General features: G+C 45.5%; 1 protein-coding gene across 1 annotated transcript in view; it reads right to left on the reverse strand.

The window, feature by feature from the left end:
- Positions 1-19,882, reverse strand: part of DNAH7 (dynein axonemal heavy chain 7) — a 1,812,153-nt gene that overhangs the window by 793,077 nt on the left and 999,194 nt on the right. The window contains exon 41 of the mRNA XM_086955398.1: positions 2,738-2,967. Within this exon, the coding sequence (XP_086811524.1) occupies positions 2,738-2,967 (230 nt within the window). The remainder of the gene's footprint in view (positions 1-2,737; positions 2,968-19,882) is intronic.

Consider the following 19,882-nt stretch of genomic DNA (forward strand, 5'->3'; position numbering starts at 1 on the left):
TTTTGGTCGCCTTGTGCTGGCGGCGGGCAATTGTCCTGTTCACAGGAGCTCCTGTGCTAGGCTTGGACCAAGCTCCTAGTAGGACATCCTTAAGTGCCTCATTAAAGGGCAAAAGGGGTTCGGAGGTGGAAGCCCCAGGTTGAAGCACTTCAGTCAGGAGATTAGTCCTGACCTACACTTAGGGCAGGTCCAGTCCAAGGACCTCAACTGCCCTCTTAACCACCATAGCATAGGATGCCCCCTCCTCCGTAACCACTATAGGTTGAGAGAGCATGCCAGAGTCTGGGAAGGTATCCAGATCATTGGCTTCTCCAAGTTCCCCATAAGAGTCCATTGTCTCCTCAGAGAAATCCTGATTCTCTAGAGGGTCTCCAGACTCCTCCCATTCCTCTCCTGAGCCTAGCACGTCCACAAAGTGGTCAGGTGACAACATAGCACCCCTGGGTTCTGTCGACATCCAAATCAGCGTCATACAATGCTGTTCCAGCTCAGTGTTATCAGGGATGAGGATGGGGCTTGTGCCACCGACAGCAGCAAGTGCTGCTGCTGCCACCGACTTCAGATACAACACTGGGAAGGCCATGTTGGTATGACCAGTGGCAAACTGGATCCGAGATCAGATATCTGAGGCCCCACTGGCACCCCATGGCTGAAGCCAATGGCATTAAAACCGATGGGGCCCCATCCAATTCCGCAGGGCCCGAGGGATCACCAACAGGGTCGTTCCACTCAAATACGTGGTGCATGGCCTCGTAAAAATCCTTAATTTGAGAAGGGGTCGCTCTGGCTCCCTGAAATGGAGGGAGGCACGAAGTTGACTCTGGCTCAGCAGAATCTTGCCTAGAGCATTGTGCTCCTTACCTCTTTCGACGACAGACACCAGCTGAGGTGGAGTCGAAGTTTGCTTGGATGACTTCTTCTACTTGTGCCTCTTCTCTGAGCGTCAAGATGACCTCAAAAGGGAGGAAGCAGACTTAGAGCTCCGTAAGGGACCCCGCAACCTCCTCTTCTTCGAACAGGATTGTGACCTCCTCTGAGTCTTGCTCCACGGTTTCGACTGCCAGGCCACAAGCAATTTCAATGCCCGCTCCCTCAAGGACTTTGGGGCCTTCGCCCGGCAGTCTGAACATGACTTTGATTGGTCGCGTTCAAGACACCACAGACATATGTGGTGGGGATCGGTAACCAACATCGTGCAGGAACAAGTCCTGCACAGTTTAAAACCTGTCTTCCTACCCAACATCCCTCGCACATGAAGTTGTCAAAAATATCGACAAATGTTGAGAAAAATACAGCAGTGGGGTAGCTCTTCCTGGATCGGGGCTTAACTGGTGCCAGAACAAAAGAACTGACATAGGCGTGCCTGGGTGGTGCCTATGTAGGCACCGTGACATCATAACCGACGCTACCAATGCCATCGGCGACACACGAGCCGAATGGAGCCACCCAATGTCGCGTGCAAAGGGTATTGCTCTGCAAATATTTCCAGATGCAGCCTGACTCCTGGGAAATTCAAAGCTAAGGAATCAGCAGCTAGAAATCTCTATCAGATTGCGGCAATAACAACCACTGAATTATCCCCATCTGTGATTTAATAGTCCTCATATGAGCCTGAGCATTATGGGATCAGAAGTCCTCATTCTACCTTCATGGGTTTGCCACACTTCTGCGTGCTCAACAATACTCTGCTAGTGCAGCTGTCACCAAAGTAGGTCCCCACTTAGAGCGTCCTGCCGGGGTGTGGGATCTTTTTGTGTGGTGTTCTCACTGTTCTACTGTTTGAAGTGCTACACAAACACTAAACACATTGCCTTTAAGTTTAGCCTGACTGCTGTGCCAAGCTACCAGAGGGTGAGCACAGGCTAATTTAGGGTTTTCCTTGCCTCTTACGCTGACTAGGATTGTGGTTGCTGCTTGACAAGCGCTCATATTCCAGTCAATCAGTAACCCACTTTCTAACACAGAGTAATCACCAACATCATACCAGAAAATAGTTGTTGGTGTCACCACCAGTGGAGAAGTGTGGCTCAATGGTTAGAGCGGCAGGCCCTGATGCAGAGGTCTAGCCCGGGACCAGAGTTCAATTCTCCGCCTCGGCGGGTCTTGGGCTCAAAATTCCACGGACCAGATAATTCTCGCCTCGGTCCCTATTCTAATCATAGAGTCCCACTCTGCAACTCTGGGCAATAGCTTGCTTAATCTCCACAACGGCCCCCACAACGCTAAGGATGCCTGGCCTTCACCCTGGGGGTGCCCAGGAGTGGACACCTCACAGGGAAAGCCAGGACGGGTTCCACAGCAGTATTCGTACAAGCGCCTTGAGACCCTTGCGGGTGAGTAGTGCGCTATACAAGTATCAATTTACAATTTACATTTACCACTTGTATTTTTTAACACCTAAGCAAAGTTAGTAGTGTTTACTTGCAATGATATCTTCCCCCTGCTCTTGCAAGGACATTACTAAACTTGGAATTACAAAATATTATACTTCTCCCTTTCCACACTGTTGTGTGAAACTCGGTGTTTAAAAGCCTCTACCAGTTTCAAAATCATGAATACGTCAAGGGAGGGATTTCGAACAAATCCCCAAGTTCGAAAATACTCAATCGACGTTCTCATTCACAATAATGTCCACCAATTCCCTCCCCCACACAAGAATTTCAGCATGGAAAACAAGAAGAGAAACCTGAAAGCTTACCTTCGCTTGGGCGTTTATTTAAAAATAAAACAAACTTACTTCTGTTTCTTTTCTAGTAGGGATTTAAATGTCGAGATTAACTCCAGGTATGAGGTGGGCGTCACATAGTTGTATCGCTGCAGCTCGGAACGGAACATTTCAGATATGTCTATAGTTGTCGTGTGGAATCGCTTGCACAGGTCAATGCAGCCATTTCGAATGTCCTCAGTCATTTCAACATCTTCGAGGAAGCGGGAAGCGACGGCTTGCAACGCATCTTCTGGCCATTTCTAAACACAAAATACATTAAACTGTGAAGAAACTATATTGAATGAATCGCTGAAAAGCAAAACACTTTTTCAGAGTACCACCGAAATGGTTATGTATGAGCAGCAAAATGGGGTAGAAGTAGAGAAGCAACTGCAGCGGGGAAGCTACAAAACACCTACTAACTAGTTAAAGTAGTCACCGGCAGAGGTTAGGCAAGAGTCACAGGGTTTTTATGGGCCGGGTCCCTCTGGGTTTGAAACCCTGTTGTTATTAAAAATGGACATTGAAACTGGTCCCTAGCCGGCCTAATATTAATTTCCTTAATTTTACTAACGAAAACTCTGATCGATTTCTGTAAAATGAATGTAAAAAACGTTAAGAAAATTCATGTCTGTGACCTAGTTCATGGTTATATTGCCTTGTTTTCCTTAATCTTGCGTTCCCTATTAGTGTTAGCTATTTCCAGGATGTTGCGTTTCTCTCTTTTTCCATGTAGCATATTATTTATTACCTTTGTATAGTGCATATTTTAAGTCATTGGGCCAAGCAGAACGCAGCAAGGTAGAGCAGCCTGGGTTGGGGTGCGGGTCATCAGTCCAAGGCAAGGGGAAAGAAAAATGGTGGCCATAGGAAGAGAATCAGAGCATTTAGAAAAATAAACAAAACAGAATTCTCTCATCTTTATAGTCACCTAGAACCAGAAAACAGTGTCTGTTTCTGTGATACTAGTTATTGGGCTCTTTCTGACTAAGTTTCAGGCCCATTGCAGCGCTGAGCAGAGAAATACGGCCTACTGATATAGAGGGAGACAGCGAGGTGATTGTCTTCTCACTACAAGAAACAGAGTATGCTATAGACTCCATTAAACTGGGAAAAGTACCGGGACTAGATAGACTTCAAGGTGACTTATTCAAACATGACAAAAAGGTATGGGTTCCATAGGTTAATGCCCTGAGTAATGCAATATCGGCTGGTGCCCCAATACCGGGAACGTGGAAAGGGGCTGTAATTGTCCCCATCCACAAAAAGGGTAGCAAACATAAACCCGAGAACTACAGACCAATTAGCCTGATAGACATACTCCAGAAAATGTATGCCAGGCAGGTACTGAACAGGCTTAATGACTGGATAGAGATGAAAAGCATACTGTCCCCATAACAGGCAGGGTTTAGATCCAGTACTAATACAATAGAACAAGTCTTCAGACTCCTGTGTATTATCTGGAAATATGTTAAAATCAGGAAGGGGCACATTTATGTGGCATTCGTTGACTTGAGGGCAGCATTTGACCTCGTACCCAGATGATTACTATGGGAGTCACTTGAAAAACAAGGTGCCCCCCTGAATTTGGTTACGCAGCTAAAAAGGTTACATAATGGGAACTATGCTAGAGTACGCTGGGGTATGAATGGGGAACTAACAAAGCCAATCCCAATAGAGAGAGGAGAGAGACAGGGTTGTGTACTTGCTCCCACCCTGTTCTCACTCTATATTAATGATATGGTGGACCACCTACACAACCAAGCAAACGATCCTCCAAGGCTAAACGGGAATTAGGTGCCGGCGCTGCTTTTCGCAGACGACACCATTCTGATATCACAGTCCATGAAAGGGCTCCAAATATGTTGAACAGGTTTAATAGATACTGCACAGAAAAGGGCTTAGAAATAAACGCAAATAAAACTAAGTACATGGCCATAAACCCACAAAAGACCCTTAAAAAGAATCTCGTGCTCAGTAATGAGAAAATAGAATACGCCACTAATTTTACTTATTTGGGCATATTATTAGACACAAAACTAGCCTGGAACCAGCAAATAAACCACTCAGCCTTAAGGTTAGCCCAAGGGTCAGGGGCAATCCTTAAGAAGTACATCTCAACTACAAGCAAAGCTGAGACACCAGCACTTGAGATATATAAATGAAAGGTCCAGGGTGCAGCATTGTATGGATCAGAGTTATGGGGGCACAAGCGACATTCGACATCTAACAGCCCGGGAAAACAAGTTTGCAAGGAGATTATTAGGATTACCCCAATCAACACCACTTGTCCCAATGTTCCATGATCTAAATTTGAAGCGCATAGGTCATCATGCAACCCTACGTCCACTGCTCTATTGGATACGACTATGAACTACGCCAGAATAACTAGCATATAGAGAAGGTGCACACTAGTTAATGGAAATTGATATATGTCTTACCTTCTTGAGGTTAAGATTTGTCCGGAAATGGCTGATTGAGTTAGGTCTTGAATAACACTGGACTAAACCACATAATTTAAAACCAAATTGGAAAAGGCAATCTAAAGGGTATTTATTGGCAATATACATTGAATGCACTCCACTCTGACCCAAGACTAGGAAGGTTAACAGGTGAATTCCTTTCTATCAAGCCAAGTCTGTATCGCGAGGATTTCCTTGACCATATACAACCGTTCCTAGCAAGAATTCTGTATCTAAAGTTAAGATATAACACATTACAGATCAAGAGCTATACTGTAAAATGGGGGGAGGCGGGGGGAGAAGGATCTTGCCTGTTCTCTATGCACTAGATGCACTTTGGGGCCTACAAATAACATTGAAAATATTGCACATATTTTCTTTTTTTGTCCAGTGCATGATAGGGCAAGGAGCAAATGGATTCGACCACTATGTAATTTGTTGGGATTCAGAAAACATCAAGAGGCGCTGAGGGTACTGACAACAAGTACCCTACCACATGTCATATTTTCACTATCAAGATATTTGTTTATAGTGGGTCTAATAAGGAAGAGAATGGGGCTAAAGTTGTGATATTCCAATGACCAAGATATCTGCAACCGTGAAACTTACCTCGGACTGTATGAATAATTAGACATTACTCCATGTATATTCTAAAAAGGTTTTATTAAATGAATTTTTTTACTGCAATTGCCAATTTTATTGAAATAATGTAACATTTGGCTGTAACGTTTTAGAATATTTTATGGACGTGTTTTATAATGAAATATTTTACGGCCTTTTGCCGAAATAAAGAATGTATAAGACTAAGCTAAGGGCTTCAGGGTCCCTCAGGTCTGCCTTGGCAGACTGGAGCCAAGTTTAGGGCTGGGTGAATTTTGGTCCAAAAGCTGCCCTGCACCTGTGGGCCTATGCTCTTCTGATTGTGATTTTATCTTAAACAGAAAATGCATTCGGGGCTGTGAGATTTCAAAGATAATGGGGCCCAGACCTTACAGAGAAGCCCTTACACTACTGAAGATTCAAAGCTGTTCCTTGCAGACTTTGGAGCAATTTCAATGACCTGCGGTGGAAGTAGTGGAACTTTACAGCCCATTAGGGAATCGAATAGGAGAAAATTGGGTCAAATCCCCACTGTCAATATGCTATTAATTTAGAAAGGGGGGGGACATTACCAACGTAATAAACATAGGCTGGCTCGGTCTCAACACAAATCCCTGAGCAACTCTGAATAATTGCTGCTCGCTAAGGTACAAGCAGCAGGTAATGTATCATGGAAACGAGTGTAAGCTTTAACAACACATTTAAAATAAAGGACGCAAAACAATAAAATTCCCAAATCGATTTAAAAAAAAAAAATGTAAAGAGCAAAAAGATCCCAAAATCATTGCCTACGCAACAATTATTGACTTTGCCAATGTTTGGCTTTTGCCAGTGTTTTATTTTAGCCATGTACAGCAATACGGCGGATAAGTAGCATGGCTGAAAGTATCGAAAAATAGTGTTATAATGCAGCCAGCATTTACTTGGTCATAGCAGTCACGCAGCTGTATACAATAGCTAAAACACATTGACAAAGCCAATAGCTCTCACATAGGGGACAGCCACTGACTTCTGCTATTTGAAGGAAACTAGCTTAATTTTATGGTATTCATGAATAAAACACATTTACGCCAAGATTTCAGCCGCCACATGCAGCTATTTTAGAAATTACATAAAATGTAAGTGTGCAGATAGGAAACCTGAAATATGTTTATTTATAACTTTTGATGCTCCCTTGCTGTTCTATTCAGAAAGATTTTCTCTAGCAGATGTCTGCTTCGTATAACCTCACATGTGAAATATGAAGTAAAAGATGCATTGGGCTGTATTTTCTGCAGCACTTGGAGCTTAACAGTTCTGGTGACTTGTACAAGTGATGTAAAGAGTGGGGCATAAATTACGGTTTATTTCTTATGAATACTACGTCAGCTGGGGGTCACAACATTTGCACAAGGATTTCCTAGACAAGACCGATCACCCGCCCCTTGCAAAACCCACAAATGGAAAGTAGGCTAACAAAGTAAATCTATGTGAGACATCCCTACGTAAGTGAATTACATACATATATTTTGAATACTTCTATCTGTTTTTAAGGGTAACTTTGATTACAACCTCAAAAAGTCCTTGGTAAAGCTTGCTCACATGCTAGGATGCCAATTCTTGACCATAATGTTTGTGTGAAATTGGGATGTTCGTTGAAAAGGGTGTGAGCCCTTTTCAAGCAACATCCACAATTCTTGTCCGTGTGAACCACAAAAGTCACTAAACTAATCTGTGCTTAAACATTCTGACAGCTTGGCACAAAAGCAGTTCGGCTTAACTTAAAGACAATGTGTAAAGTATTTATGCAGCACTGAAACTGTATAAAAGTGAAAACAAAACCCAAGACAAGTCCCAAAGTAATTTAGAAACTTGGAGTAAAATGTAATAATTTATTTGACACCAAAAATGTCAAAGATCAAGTCAGTAGAACCAGAGTTGTCGATTTTAGACTTTTTAGTGCAATCTAGCGCCTAAAACAAAGCACCAACCACAGACATCTAGTTGCACGAGACATGGGCAAAGTTGAAAATTATGGCGGAACAAGATGGCACCCGGTTCGGATACAAGTACAGAATTGGGCCATGTCTTAGCTTACCTTCAGATTTAGAAGATTTTCAAAGTTAAATGTCTGAGAAGGTAAAGTTCAGTGGGGAAAAGCAGCGGGCAGTGTCTGAGGAGGAGGCATCGCTGGAGGGCCAGGACAGACTGGCTCATGGTGCACTTTGAAAAGTTGCTGGATAGTCTGTTTCTTTAGCTCTCAACAAACGCCCAGCAAACTAGCCCTTGGAGTCACTCTGCTTGTCTTGGGATCAGGCCATGCTTCAGACAGCAGGACAGTCCTCTTAAAGCAGCAGGGCAGTCCTCTGAAGTACACAGCAGGCCTCAGGCAGCAAGAAAGTCCTCAGAGTCCTACACAGGTCCAGAAGTGAACTGAAGAATGGGTCTAAGGGTTCTATTTATAACCCTTTCCAGCTTTGAAGTGGAAAAAACTTCTGGAATCCCCTCCAACAGACGAATCTAGAATTTTCTGCTTCGCTGCCTAGGTTCCACAGGGTCTGGGGACACAAAATGTTAGTGTGAAGTCCTTTCTCTGCTTGCTGCGACAGCTCCTTCAAAATGGAAGGCTCCACCCCTTTTTTCGTGAGGATGGCCAATCGCGCTAGCACTTTGTCCCCCTAATGTGTTACTGTCTGGGAGGTATTCACAAAGGCTGTCACCTAATCATGTGACCCAGGATACAGGCACCAAATGGTCAGGACAAGAAAAGGCAACTTTCTAAAACTGGCATTTTCAGAGTTGCGACTTAAAATCCGAATTTACCATTAAAAGGGGTTTTTAATTACAATTCTTTAGACACCAAATATTTACCTGTTCCCAAGCAAAGGTTATCACTTATTAAATGTAGTTTGAGAAGAAATGAATGGCCCAGAGATCCTGATGCTGGATATAAATCCCTAATTTTGTAGGAGGAACTTTTGCTCAAGGCTCTGGACCTTTACAGCCTTGAATAGACAAGTGAGAGAAGGGTTGTGAGCAGATGTTCCTCTTTTCCAAAATGTTATTAATAGAGGGTAATTCCTTATTCAAATAACATTATTTTAAAATGGCGCCTTAACACTGTTGCATAATGAGGAATTATCCTAGGACCGGACGAGAAATCTTCGCCATCATGAACACCCAAATTTAGATTTTAATCACAATGATGCATCACTAACTTGGAAATGGACGGATTCTTCACTGAAATCATGTTGTCAGAATATATAATCTAGCCTTGAAAAAGCCCTGGCTCAACTAGCCATATAGGGCGAAACAAGCGTCCGCTGTTCACTTTTCCTAACAATTTGTTTCACGTAAAAACAAAAAACAAGTGAAATAAATAAATAAAACAATGAGGTGAATAAAAAGGCCGATTTTCACTCTGGAAAAGAGGAACATCTGCTCACAACCCTTCTCTCACTTATTAAAAGTAGAAAGCTATCCTATGGGAGAGGTAGGCCTCACAGTTTTGAAAAATGAATTTGTGAGTTTTTTAGAACCAAGACATGAAAAACTTAAAAGGAAATGTCTCACATTTTAAATGCAATGCATCCTGCTCTATGGGCTGTTTAGGGCCTATCCTTGGACAACATATATTATAAAGGAGTTTAAGGATTGGCAAAATGTTTGTATTGCCAAGTAGAATTGACAATTTAAAACTGCACACAGGCTGCAATGGCAGGCCCGAGACATGTTTTAAAGGGCTACCTAAGTGGGTAGCACAATAAACGCTGCAGGTCCACTGGTAGCATTTAATTTATTGCTACCAGTAAATTAAATATGACAATCAGGTGTAATCCAATTTTATCATGTTTAGGAAGTGAGCATTGGTACTGTAGCAATAATTATCAGTGGTAAAGTGCACAGAGTCCTAAGGCCAACAAAAATGCATTCAGCAAAACAAGAGTGGAGAAGGCAAAAAGTTTGAGGAAAGACAACCTCAAGGCTGACAGGTGTAAAGTGTTGTCCACAACTGAAAGTGAGAACTACCCAACTTCATGGGAGTTCCCATCATTAAGGCAAATTAAGCTAAACAGACCAACAGCATTGGGGTGTTCTGACCTAGGGGATTGGAGGATTGGAGGTCAAGGAGAGGTAGACTCTCCTCTTCCACTCCATTATCTATCTCCAAAAGCATGGTGACTTCTGATCTCTCATATTGTGGCTTGACATGCTTTAAACAGAGTACTTTCAAGGAGTTCCTGGGGGTCTTGAGGTCTAACTCTCCACCTCATTGGGCCCTGAACAATGGTCATGGATGGGCCCTGGGCCCACTGGCTCTACTACCCACACTTTCAATCCAGGCTGAAATTCCGATAGAGTGGCCTTCTGGTTGTATCAGAGTTGTGTTACTTCATGGCTAGCCTCTAGGCTCTAGGAACCCTTCTTCCAGATCTTTTTCCTCTGGGTCCTAAGAGCCAGCATGTAGCTGGCTACATCTTGAGGGGTCTTTACTGGGAGTTTGCACCCACTACTCCTACACCAGACTGAGATGTCCCCGAACAGAGTGGACTTAGAGGAGCGAAAATGGGCTAGAACCAATTCCTTCCTGTGGCACCTCCCGATAAGTAAAATAGGAGGCATGGTAGGAGGACCTCTCACTTATACCTCATGGGCTAAGGTAGGCCCATAATCATGTCTTTGAGGGTCTTGTTAAATCTCTCAACAAGGCCATGTGTCTGAGGAGGATAGTGCGTGGAGAACTTCTAGGCTAACCCCCACTCATCCCACATGGAATACATGTACTCTGACATGAAGTAGGTGCCTCTGTCTGAAGCCACTTCTTTGGGGAACCCCACTAGGGTAAAAATCCCCTTCAGGGCCCTAGCCACTGCTGGTGCAGTCATAAATGTGGTAGGATATCTGGTGATATGGTCCACAAAACCAGGATAAGCTTGGTCCCTAAAGCAGTTTGGGGGTCTAGGGGCACAATACTGATTCCCACTCTTTCAAAGGGGGTGCCAACAATGGGCAAGGGAGCCTTGAGCATTTTCCCTCTGGCCTGGCACGTGGGACAGGACCTGCAGAATCCATCTGCGGTTGTCTTCATCCGGGGCCAATAAAAGTGGGTGACAAACCAGCAAAAGGTCTTGTCCTGCTACAGATGTTAAGCTAGGGGTATTTCATGAGCAAGCTGCAGTAGGAAGGCTCTGTAACACTTTGGTGAACCACAAACACATGGGGTGCAGCAGGCTAAGGAACCTTGGGCTCACTATAAATGAGGCCACTCTTATAATAAATCAGATGTTACCAGCTGTCTGGGCCTGAGCTTGCTACCTCAATCCCTCCAGAGTTAAGCCCTCCTTTGGTGCTTTGCAGAATTCCTCCATGGCATTCTCACCTTCAACTTGCTATCCAGCAAGCTCAGGCAGGTCTCCCAGGGCAGCAAAGTCCTCTCTGGTTGTTCCCAGGGAGATGTCCTAAGGCAATTCTTTAACCTGGACCGTGGGAGTTTCAGGGGCTGGTTTCCCACACCCCCTGGCCTTCCCTTTTCTTGGCAGCTGTCTGGGACATTTTTACAGGCTCCAGGCTTTCTTGACTCCCTTCGTGGGTGGCCATGAACACTGCAGTTAGGCACATCCACTAAAGTAACCCTATAATCACCAGGTGTGACCTGAGTTAAACTTCCTTCCAGATACTGTGCTCCAGGACATTGCCTGATAAACCAGTTACTTACCTTCAGTTATGGCGTATCTGTAAGCGACATATGTAGTTATAGATTCCTTACCTTAGAATTACCCACAGTCATTGCAGGGCTAACATCTACTTTTAGAGAACCTAGGATACCTTCTTACTCAAAGGGAACAAGAGCCACTGGGTAATGAGACTCCCAGTTGTCTGCCAAAACATCCTAGTGTAATGTATTGGGTTTCATAAGGTCCAAATTACACCTTGCAGCAGTCATACTGACTCATATGTCTCTCAGAGCCTCCACCCTTTGCCAACTGATGGTGACCAACTCTCTGTACTTGTAAGTATTGGAAGGCATATGGGCTTTGGGCACCATCTCTGTCACCCATGGACACTAGGGTAATCTCTGCTCTTCCCAAGACTACCTGGGGCAATATCCTCCCCAAGTGCTACGCTGGCCAACCCTTGGGTCTACGCACCAAAGGGGGTAGTGCTATCTTGAGACACTTGGCATCCCCCCTTCCGTGTCCATACTTGTAGCACTCCTAGAACTTGGAGACCAACTTACATGTCTTCTTATCAAAGAAGCTATTTTTCTTTTGGTCAGATTGGGGTTTGGCCTCTTCCCCTGTGAACTATTTTGAGAGCCTTGAGAGAACAATTTGGACTTTCTGGTGCTGACCCAGAAGTCTGCCTACTTTGCATACTCCATGGGGTCAGTGAGCTTATTATCAAACAGGTGTTGCTGAAGTTCTGTAAAACAGATACTGAGCATGCGCTCCCTCAAAAATAGATACTACAGCCCAGTACAATCATTCACTTTGCTGTTCCTCATCTAACCACTCAGTGTCTTCCTTGAGTAATCTGATAAATCTACCCAATACTGGTTTGGGAACTTCTGGCTTTCCCTAAATCCCATGCAGTACCCGTACAGTAAGCCCGAATTTGGTGATAAGAATGTCCTATATTGAGACACACTTCGTCTGATCTCTCACTCCTAGTGTAAGAACTCTGCCCCTTCCCACTGTGATTCAGAAAAGGGGGTGGTGATGGACAGAGTATCTGAATTAAGCAGGACACTCCTACCCAGTCCAAAGATCAGGGCTTGATCCATCACCATTTTTTAGCTCACTGCACCATCCCAGCTCAGAACCTGGCTATATCTAAATTAGTCAGTCCCTGGCCCAGTGCATCATGGGAACAGGGCAAACCAAACTACCAAGCCAATTCTTATACTGGGAAGGAAACAAGCTTCCGGGGACCGGTTTCTGGCATTTCAGCCGTCTTCGGCCCGGCTTGCTTGAATCCTGATGGTGCAGTGAGCAAGGGACTCACATCTGAGTATACCCTTCCACGCTTATGGTGGACAAAATTATTCAGAAAAGGGGGTGGTGATGGACAGAGTATCTAAATTAAGCAGAACACTCCTACCCAGTCCAAAGATCAGGGCTTGATCCATCACCGTTTTTTAGCTCACTGCACTGAATGGCCATGTTAGTGAGTGAATGTATATCTCAGTGGTTCACGTATGAGTAACTACATATGTGAAAGGCAGTATATATGTGTGTTGGAGTATATAGATGGTTTTAAGTGAGAGTGTGTGATTCTGAGAGTGGCTATATGGATGGGTGTGTGCTTGTATCAGTGATTGTATAAGAGCGTAAGTATGTGTCAGTATTTGTATGAGTATTTGAGCTGGTGTGTGTATAACTGTATAGTTGAGTAAATGGCAGTGTGATTAATTATTTGCATGACTGACTAAGTGTGTGAGTACCTCTATGGATGAGTGGTGGTGTGTATATAGGTGTATGAGTGCATAAGATAGTCCTGTACTGAGTGACCATAAGTACGAGTGACTGTACAGGTGAGTGAGTGGATGTGTGTGTAAACCTAAGAATCAGTGAGTGTGTATGTAGTCATTGCTGTTGGAGTGTCTATGGTTTTGAGAACGGCAGTCTGTAATTTAGAGTGGGTGTATCAAAGGTTATATTAGGGTGTGAGAAGATGCATCAATTTATCACATGGATAATGTCATCAGTGATGTCATTTGAGATGTCATCAGTGATGTCATCAGTGATGTCACTGACCATGTCATGAGTGATGTAATATTTAACGTCATCAGCAATGCATTGCAGGGGCGTGAGTTATAGTTAGCAGAACTAAGTATAACAGAGGAATTTCTATAGTTTTGTATGAGTGAAATGCGCAGCTAACGATATTACCCCTGAAACATATGGTTTTTTCAGTGAATTTCTATGGTTTTTTAAATGCTAATTTCTAACTATAAAGTGCCTGAAACCTATGGTTTTCTCAGTGAATTTCAAAGGTTTTTCAAATGCTAGTTTCTAACGTTGCCTACAGAGGTAGGACATGTGAAAAAATAAGAAAACACGCACAAAAATAAGCAAAAGAAATGCCGAAAGAAGCAACAGAAGTCCACAAAGACGAAGAAAAGTGCAGGAAGAAGCAAGATATGTGCAGAAAGAACCAACAGAGGAGCAGAAAGAGGCCTTGTTACAAAATCATCCTGTGCCCACAACTTTTTCAGACGGGTACTGGTGGTAACTGCTTCTGACTAACCAGGCCTAGAGCCAGTGGTGTACTAAAAGACACTTAGCATACAGTGAAAACACCTACATACACTAGGGAACACTATGCGTTGGGGTACCCCTGTGATTACCTTGACCTCCTCTGTAAGGCCCTCGTACATAATAAGGCAGGGGGATTAAAGCTACCTCTTAAAACGCGCTACGGTGAAGGGAGGGGGTGGGCTGAGGTGACATGTGTGCAAAGTTGGGAGATTAAGTCCCCTTGAATTCTGACAGTCGCCGGGGTCCAACTAGCCCACCAGGTACCTCCAGTAAGCACCACAGAGCTGTGTTGCAGAGAGGTGTAAAAAGGGGCATGGTCTGGACCACCTCTCTGCAACGCAGTCCTCTGGCGCTTACTGGAGGTACCTGGTGGGCTACTTGGCCCCCAGGGGCCCTCAGGATTGCAGGGGAATTAATTCCCCAACTTAAAACGTGCCACAGGGCAGGTTTGCACACATGTCACTTCAGGCCCAGCCCCCTTCCTTCACCACTGTGCAAACGCGCCCGTGGCACGTTTTAAGTTGGGGGATTAAGTAGCCTTGAATCTTCAGGGTCCCTTGGGTCCAACTAGATGCGTGATGGTGCGAGTCAAGGCGAGGATTTCCGAATCCCACTAAATCAGTGGCCAATTCTTCGGCCCCCGTAAAAGAAGGGTCAGGGAGCACTGACTCCTACCACTTCTAGCTTATTTTCAGAAATACTGACTGAGCTTACATGTTAACAATACCTGCACCAATTGATAGCAACATAGTGAGCACTGAAGGAATCATCTTTAGTCCTGATGAAGAAGCCTTGATCTTTCAAAACATGTTGACTTGCCCAGGAGTATCCACACATTATAACGCGGGATATCTCCGAACTACCATTTTAACAGTACCAGCCTATGACTGATTAAATTCTTTAAGTCTATAAGGCCAGGTACCTTTTACCCACTCACTTCATCCACCCCTGACCCTGCCTCTCACTACCCATACACCACACATAGTACTACAATAACTGTTCTCAAGCGTAGCCGCTAGTCGTAGCATGCCCGTCCCGCAACGGGCGGGAAGACCCCTATGATGAAACATGACACTCAGGGCCCTTTTGGTGTGTGAGGGGTATTTAAGCAAACACTTTGTATGCCCTACCAAGTTTGGGAACACTTTCCTCTGAACCTCTTTGAGGTGGATCCTTTTGTTTTGAATTAATCTAGTTGAGGAGGACGTATCCTTCCCAGTGCCCGTGAGGGGCATTACCTCTTCCCTCCCGAATCCTGTTTTTTTTGTAGTGCAACGAACAAGTTACTTACCTTCGGTAACGCTTTTTCTGGTAGATACAGTATCTGCCTGTAGATTCCTCACCTTGTGAATATCCCCTTGCGTCAGCAACATTCGGAAATTCTTTTGTAGCTTCGCGCCGACGTGGACGACGTCATAGAGGCAGGGCATCGCACAAGACTTCGGTGACGTCACTGACACTACAATAGGCCCACCCCAGTGTGATGACATCAGTTCCGCCCTTTTTTCCGTGCCTTCGAGGCACACGGACGGACCAATCACAGTAGACATATACACAGTGTACGCAGTGCAAATATCAAGGTAACACACACAGTGTGAAGCAGATGCAATAAAACATTTGAAATAAACAACTCCTTGACAATAAAGTAAATACATTACAGTAACTCTGGTATAGAAGAGTGGACAACGGGGAGGCGGGTGGGTCAGTGAGGAATCCACAGGCAGATACTGTATCTACCAGAAAAAGCGTTACCGAAGGTAAGTAACTTGTTCTTCTGATAGATACATCTGCCAGTGGATTCCTCACCTTGTGAATAGAGTCCTACAGCAGTACCCACTCCCGGAGGAGGGTGTCCACTCCTCTACACCAGAAAATCCTGGAGGACAGAGCGCGCAAAGTGGCCGTCCATCCTCACCTCCGTGTCGAAGCAATAATGGTTTGCGAAAATGTGGAGGGAGGCCTAAGTCGCCGCTCAACAAATGTCCTCAACCGGCACAACTCTTGAAAGTGCAGATGTCGAAGACTTAGCTCTAGTAGAGTGAGCTCTTATACCCTCTGGAGGATCCTTACCGGCCAAAGAGTAGCATATCTTTATACAGAGGATGATCCATCTTGAAAGAGTCCTTTTATGTACCGCTCTTCTTTTCTTGCAGCCAGCAAACCCAACGAAGAGCTGGTCATCCATTCGGTAGTTTTTAGTTCTATCAAGATAAAAACTCACCGCCCTCTTAGGGTCCAGACGGTGTAGTCTCTCCTCCTCCTTGGTAGGGTTGAGGGGGGAGGATAAAAGGTAGGAAGGGCAATAGATTGAAGTAGGTGGAAGGGAGACACCAACTTAGGGAGAAAAGCAGCCCTGGTCTTGAGAACCATTCGTTCAGCATGAATGGTCAAGAATGGATGCTTGGAACTAAGAGCTTGAAGCTCACTTACCCTCCTTGCCGAGGTAATCGCAATCAGGAAGACTGTCTTAAAAGACAAAAGCCTCATGGGACACTTGTGCAAGGGTTCGAAGGGAGAACCCATCAAGTAGGTTAAGACAAGATTTAAGTCCCACTGAGGTACAATAAAAGGAGTAGGAGGAAACTTATTTGTGAGGCCCTTCAGAAACCTCAAAACCACAGGAGATTTGAAAAGAGACGGCTGGTCCGGCAAACAGAGAAATGACGACAATGCCGAAAGATAACCCTTTACCGTAGCAACAGTAAACCCTTGCTGCACCAAAGAAAGAGCAAACTGCAGTATATCAGATAAATGGGCTTTCAAAGGGTCAACAGACTTCTCCCCACACCAACAGACAAATTTAGACCATCTGTAAGAATAAATGGATTTAGTGGAGTCACGCCTAGCCGATAATATGACATCCACCACATCGTGTGGGAGAGAAAAGGAATTCAGGTTGCCCCATTCAATCTCCAGGCATGAAGGTGTAATATCTGGAGGTGGGGGTTTAGAACCTGCCCCTCCATTTGAGAGAGGAGATCTGCCCTGAACGGGAGATGGAGCAGCGGGCGAGAGGAGAGGTGGAGAACATCCCTGTACCACACCCTTCTTGGCCAATACGGGGCGACCAATATAACTTTGGCCCGGTCTTGGCGAATCTTCCTCAAAACCTGAGGAATCAAAGGTATGGGAGGAAACGCGTAAAGGAGTTGTCTTCCCCAATTCAACTGAAACGCGTCCCCCAAAGCTCTTTGCATCGGATACTGGAGACTGCAGAATGAAAGGCAGTGAGCATTCTGGCGAGTGGCAAACAGGTCCACCTGAGGAGTCCCCCACGTCCGAAAGACGTGACGAACCACCTCCGGGTGAAGCCTCCACTCGTGGTCGGCCGAGAACTGTTGACTGAGACTTTCTGATTGCATGTTCAGAACTCCGGCCAGATGATTTGCCATCAGACAAATCTGATGGTCCTGAACCCAGGACCAGAGGCGCAGAGCCTCCCTGCAGAGACACTGCGACCCCACTCCTCCCTGCTTGTTGATATACCACATCGCGGTCGTGTTGTCCGTCAGGACTTGCACCGACAGACCGCAAAAGGAAGGGAGAAAGGCCTTGAGCGCCAAACGTATCGCCCGCAATTCCAGAAGGTTGATGTGAAGCAACCTTTCCTCTGGAGACCAAAGACCCTTGACCTCCAGATCCCCCAGATGAGCACCCCACCCTAGAGTGGATGCATCCGTTGTCACTGTGGCCACCCGAGGAGGTAGATGAAAAGGATTCCCCTGAGACAGATTGCCTTCCACACTCCACCAAGACAGATCCACCGCAGTTTCTCTGGAGATCTCCGTTGTGTTGATACCACTGCTGCGGAGGCACCACTGGAGTGCCCTCATGTGCCAGCGTGCATGGTTGACCAACAGAATGCAAGAAGCCATCAGACCGAGCAGGCGAAGGACCTTCAGGACTGGATCGACCGCTCCATTGTAGAATAAAGGAATCATTCCTGTATGTCGCAAATCCTTTGAGTTGGAGGGAATGCACGACATACAGTTGTGTCCAGTACAGCACCTATGAACAGGTTGCACTGGGAGGGCACCAGGTGAGACTTGGATACATTTATTGAAAAACCCAACCGGTACAACTGAGTTGTCTCCTGCAGATGCTGGAGCACTTTCTCTGACGACTCTGCCTTGATCAGCCAGTCGTCCAAATAGGGGAATACTGGAATCCCCGACCTTCTGAGATGTGCTGCCACCACCACCATCACCTTGGTGAAGACTCGAGGCGCAGTAGTAATTCCAAAAGGAAGGACCGCAAACTGATAGTGTTGCGATCCCACCGTAAAACGGAGATACTTCCTGTGCGACTTCAGGATTGGGATGTGGAAATACGCATACTGCAAGTCGAGCGACACCGTCCAGTCTTCTTCCAGCAGCGCTTGAAGAACCTGTGCAAGGGTGAGCATCTTGAATTTCTCTTGTTTCAGATAGAGATTCAAGATCCTTAGACCAGGATTGGACAAAGCCTGCCATCCTTTTTGGGTATCAGAAAATACTGGGAGTAGCATCCCTGACCCCTTTCCTGCTCTGGGACCACCTCTATCGCACCCTTTCTTAACAGTGTCTGCACTTCCTCCTGTAGAAGTAACAGATGTTCCTCCGTGCAAAAACCTTGGCAAGGAGGGTAATTGGGAGGGAATTCCCGAAAGGGAAGGGCATACCCATTTTCTACAAGATTGAGAACCCAAAGATCTGATGTAACCAATTCCCAATCCCGTAGAAAGTAGGTAAGTCGACCCCCCACCGGACCCACATGATCCTGAATGGCGGATCTAGGGCTGCTTTTCTGAGGATGGGGGGTTGGAGGAGGTAGAGGAGGAAGAGGCTTGACGACCTCGAGGTCGAGCCCTTTGTTTTCCCCTATATGACCTGTACAAGGGATTCTGCTGCTGCTGCTGCTGACCTTGCCGATAGTTGCGAAAGGAAGAGCGTCCAAAACCTCTGAACCTCTTGGCTGTAGAACCTCTGATTTGAAGCCCTAAAGATTTGGCAGTAGCCCTACTGTCCTTAAATCTTTCTAAGGCTGTATCAGCCTTTTTGCCAAAGCGACCAGATCCACCGAACGGCAGATCCAGCAAAGCAGCTTGAACATCTGCTGAAAAGTCTGAAGTTTTCAGCCAAGCCGACCTCCTTGTGGCAACCGCAGTGCCCATGATACGTTCCACCAAGTCTGCAGTGTCCAGTCCACTTTGTATCACTTGACGTGCCACTGCATGTGCGTCTGATAAAACCTCCTCAATATCCTTCCTGTCATCAGGGATTTTTTTATTTTTTTATTTCTTTATTGCGTTTACATTGAGAACTTCAATATAAAACAACAGTCCCGCTCAAAATCCCCCCTCCCCCCATCTGACATTGCTGACTTCCTCTGCGTGCACGGTATCATTGCATCCTTCTAACAAGCATATACACAGCCATTTAGCCAACAACCCATAGCAGGGCAGGCGGCGCTCAACGATATTTGCGAATTATACATCTGTTAAGAGACAATCTGCACAGTGCGCAACAGCAATACAAAGGCAACACTTAGAGTCCCAGCCCAGTCCCATCCTTCTTTATAGCAAACAGTACACTATCACTCTGCTGCCACGTCGGTCCCCTCTCTGTTAGTCAAGTAAGTTTGGTACATGCCCCAGAAGTTCTTGGGTCTGCTAGTGGGGGGCTGTAGCTCACTATAATTTTCAGATTGAGTGCAGCAATAGAGCATGTCATGCGCCCAGTGCTTAGGAGTGGGCAGTGGACCTCTCATCCAGCAACAAGCCAGCACCCGGCGGGCCACGAGCAGGCCCATGTCAACCAGACGCCTGATCGCCCTCTGCAGCTTCTTGGTGTATCCTAATAGGGCCACCAGGTGGTCAGGTGTGATGACAACCT

This window comes from Lissotriton vulgaris, chromosome 2_1 (assembly GCF_964263255.1).
Source record: "Lissotriton vulgaris chromosome 2_1, aLisVul1.2, whole genome shotgun sequence".
Taxonomy (NCBI): Eukaryota; Metazoa; Chordata; class Amphibia; order Caudata; family Salamandridae; genus Lissotriton; species Lissotriton vulgaris.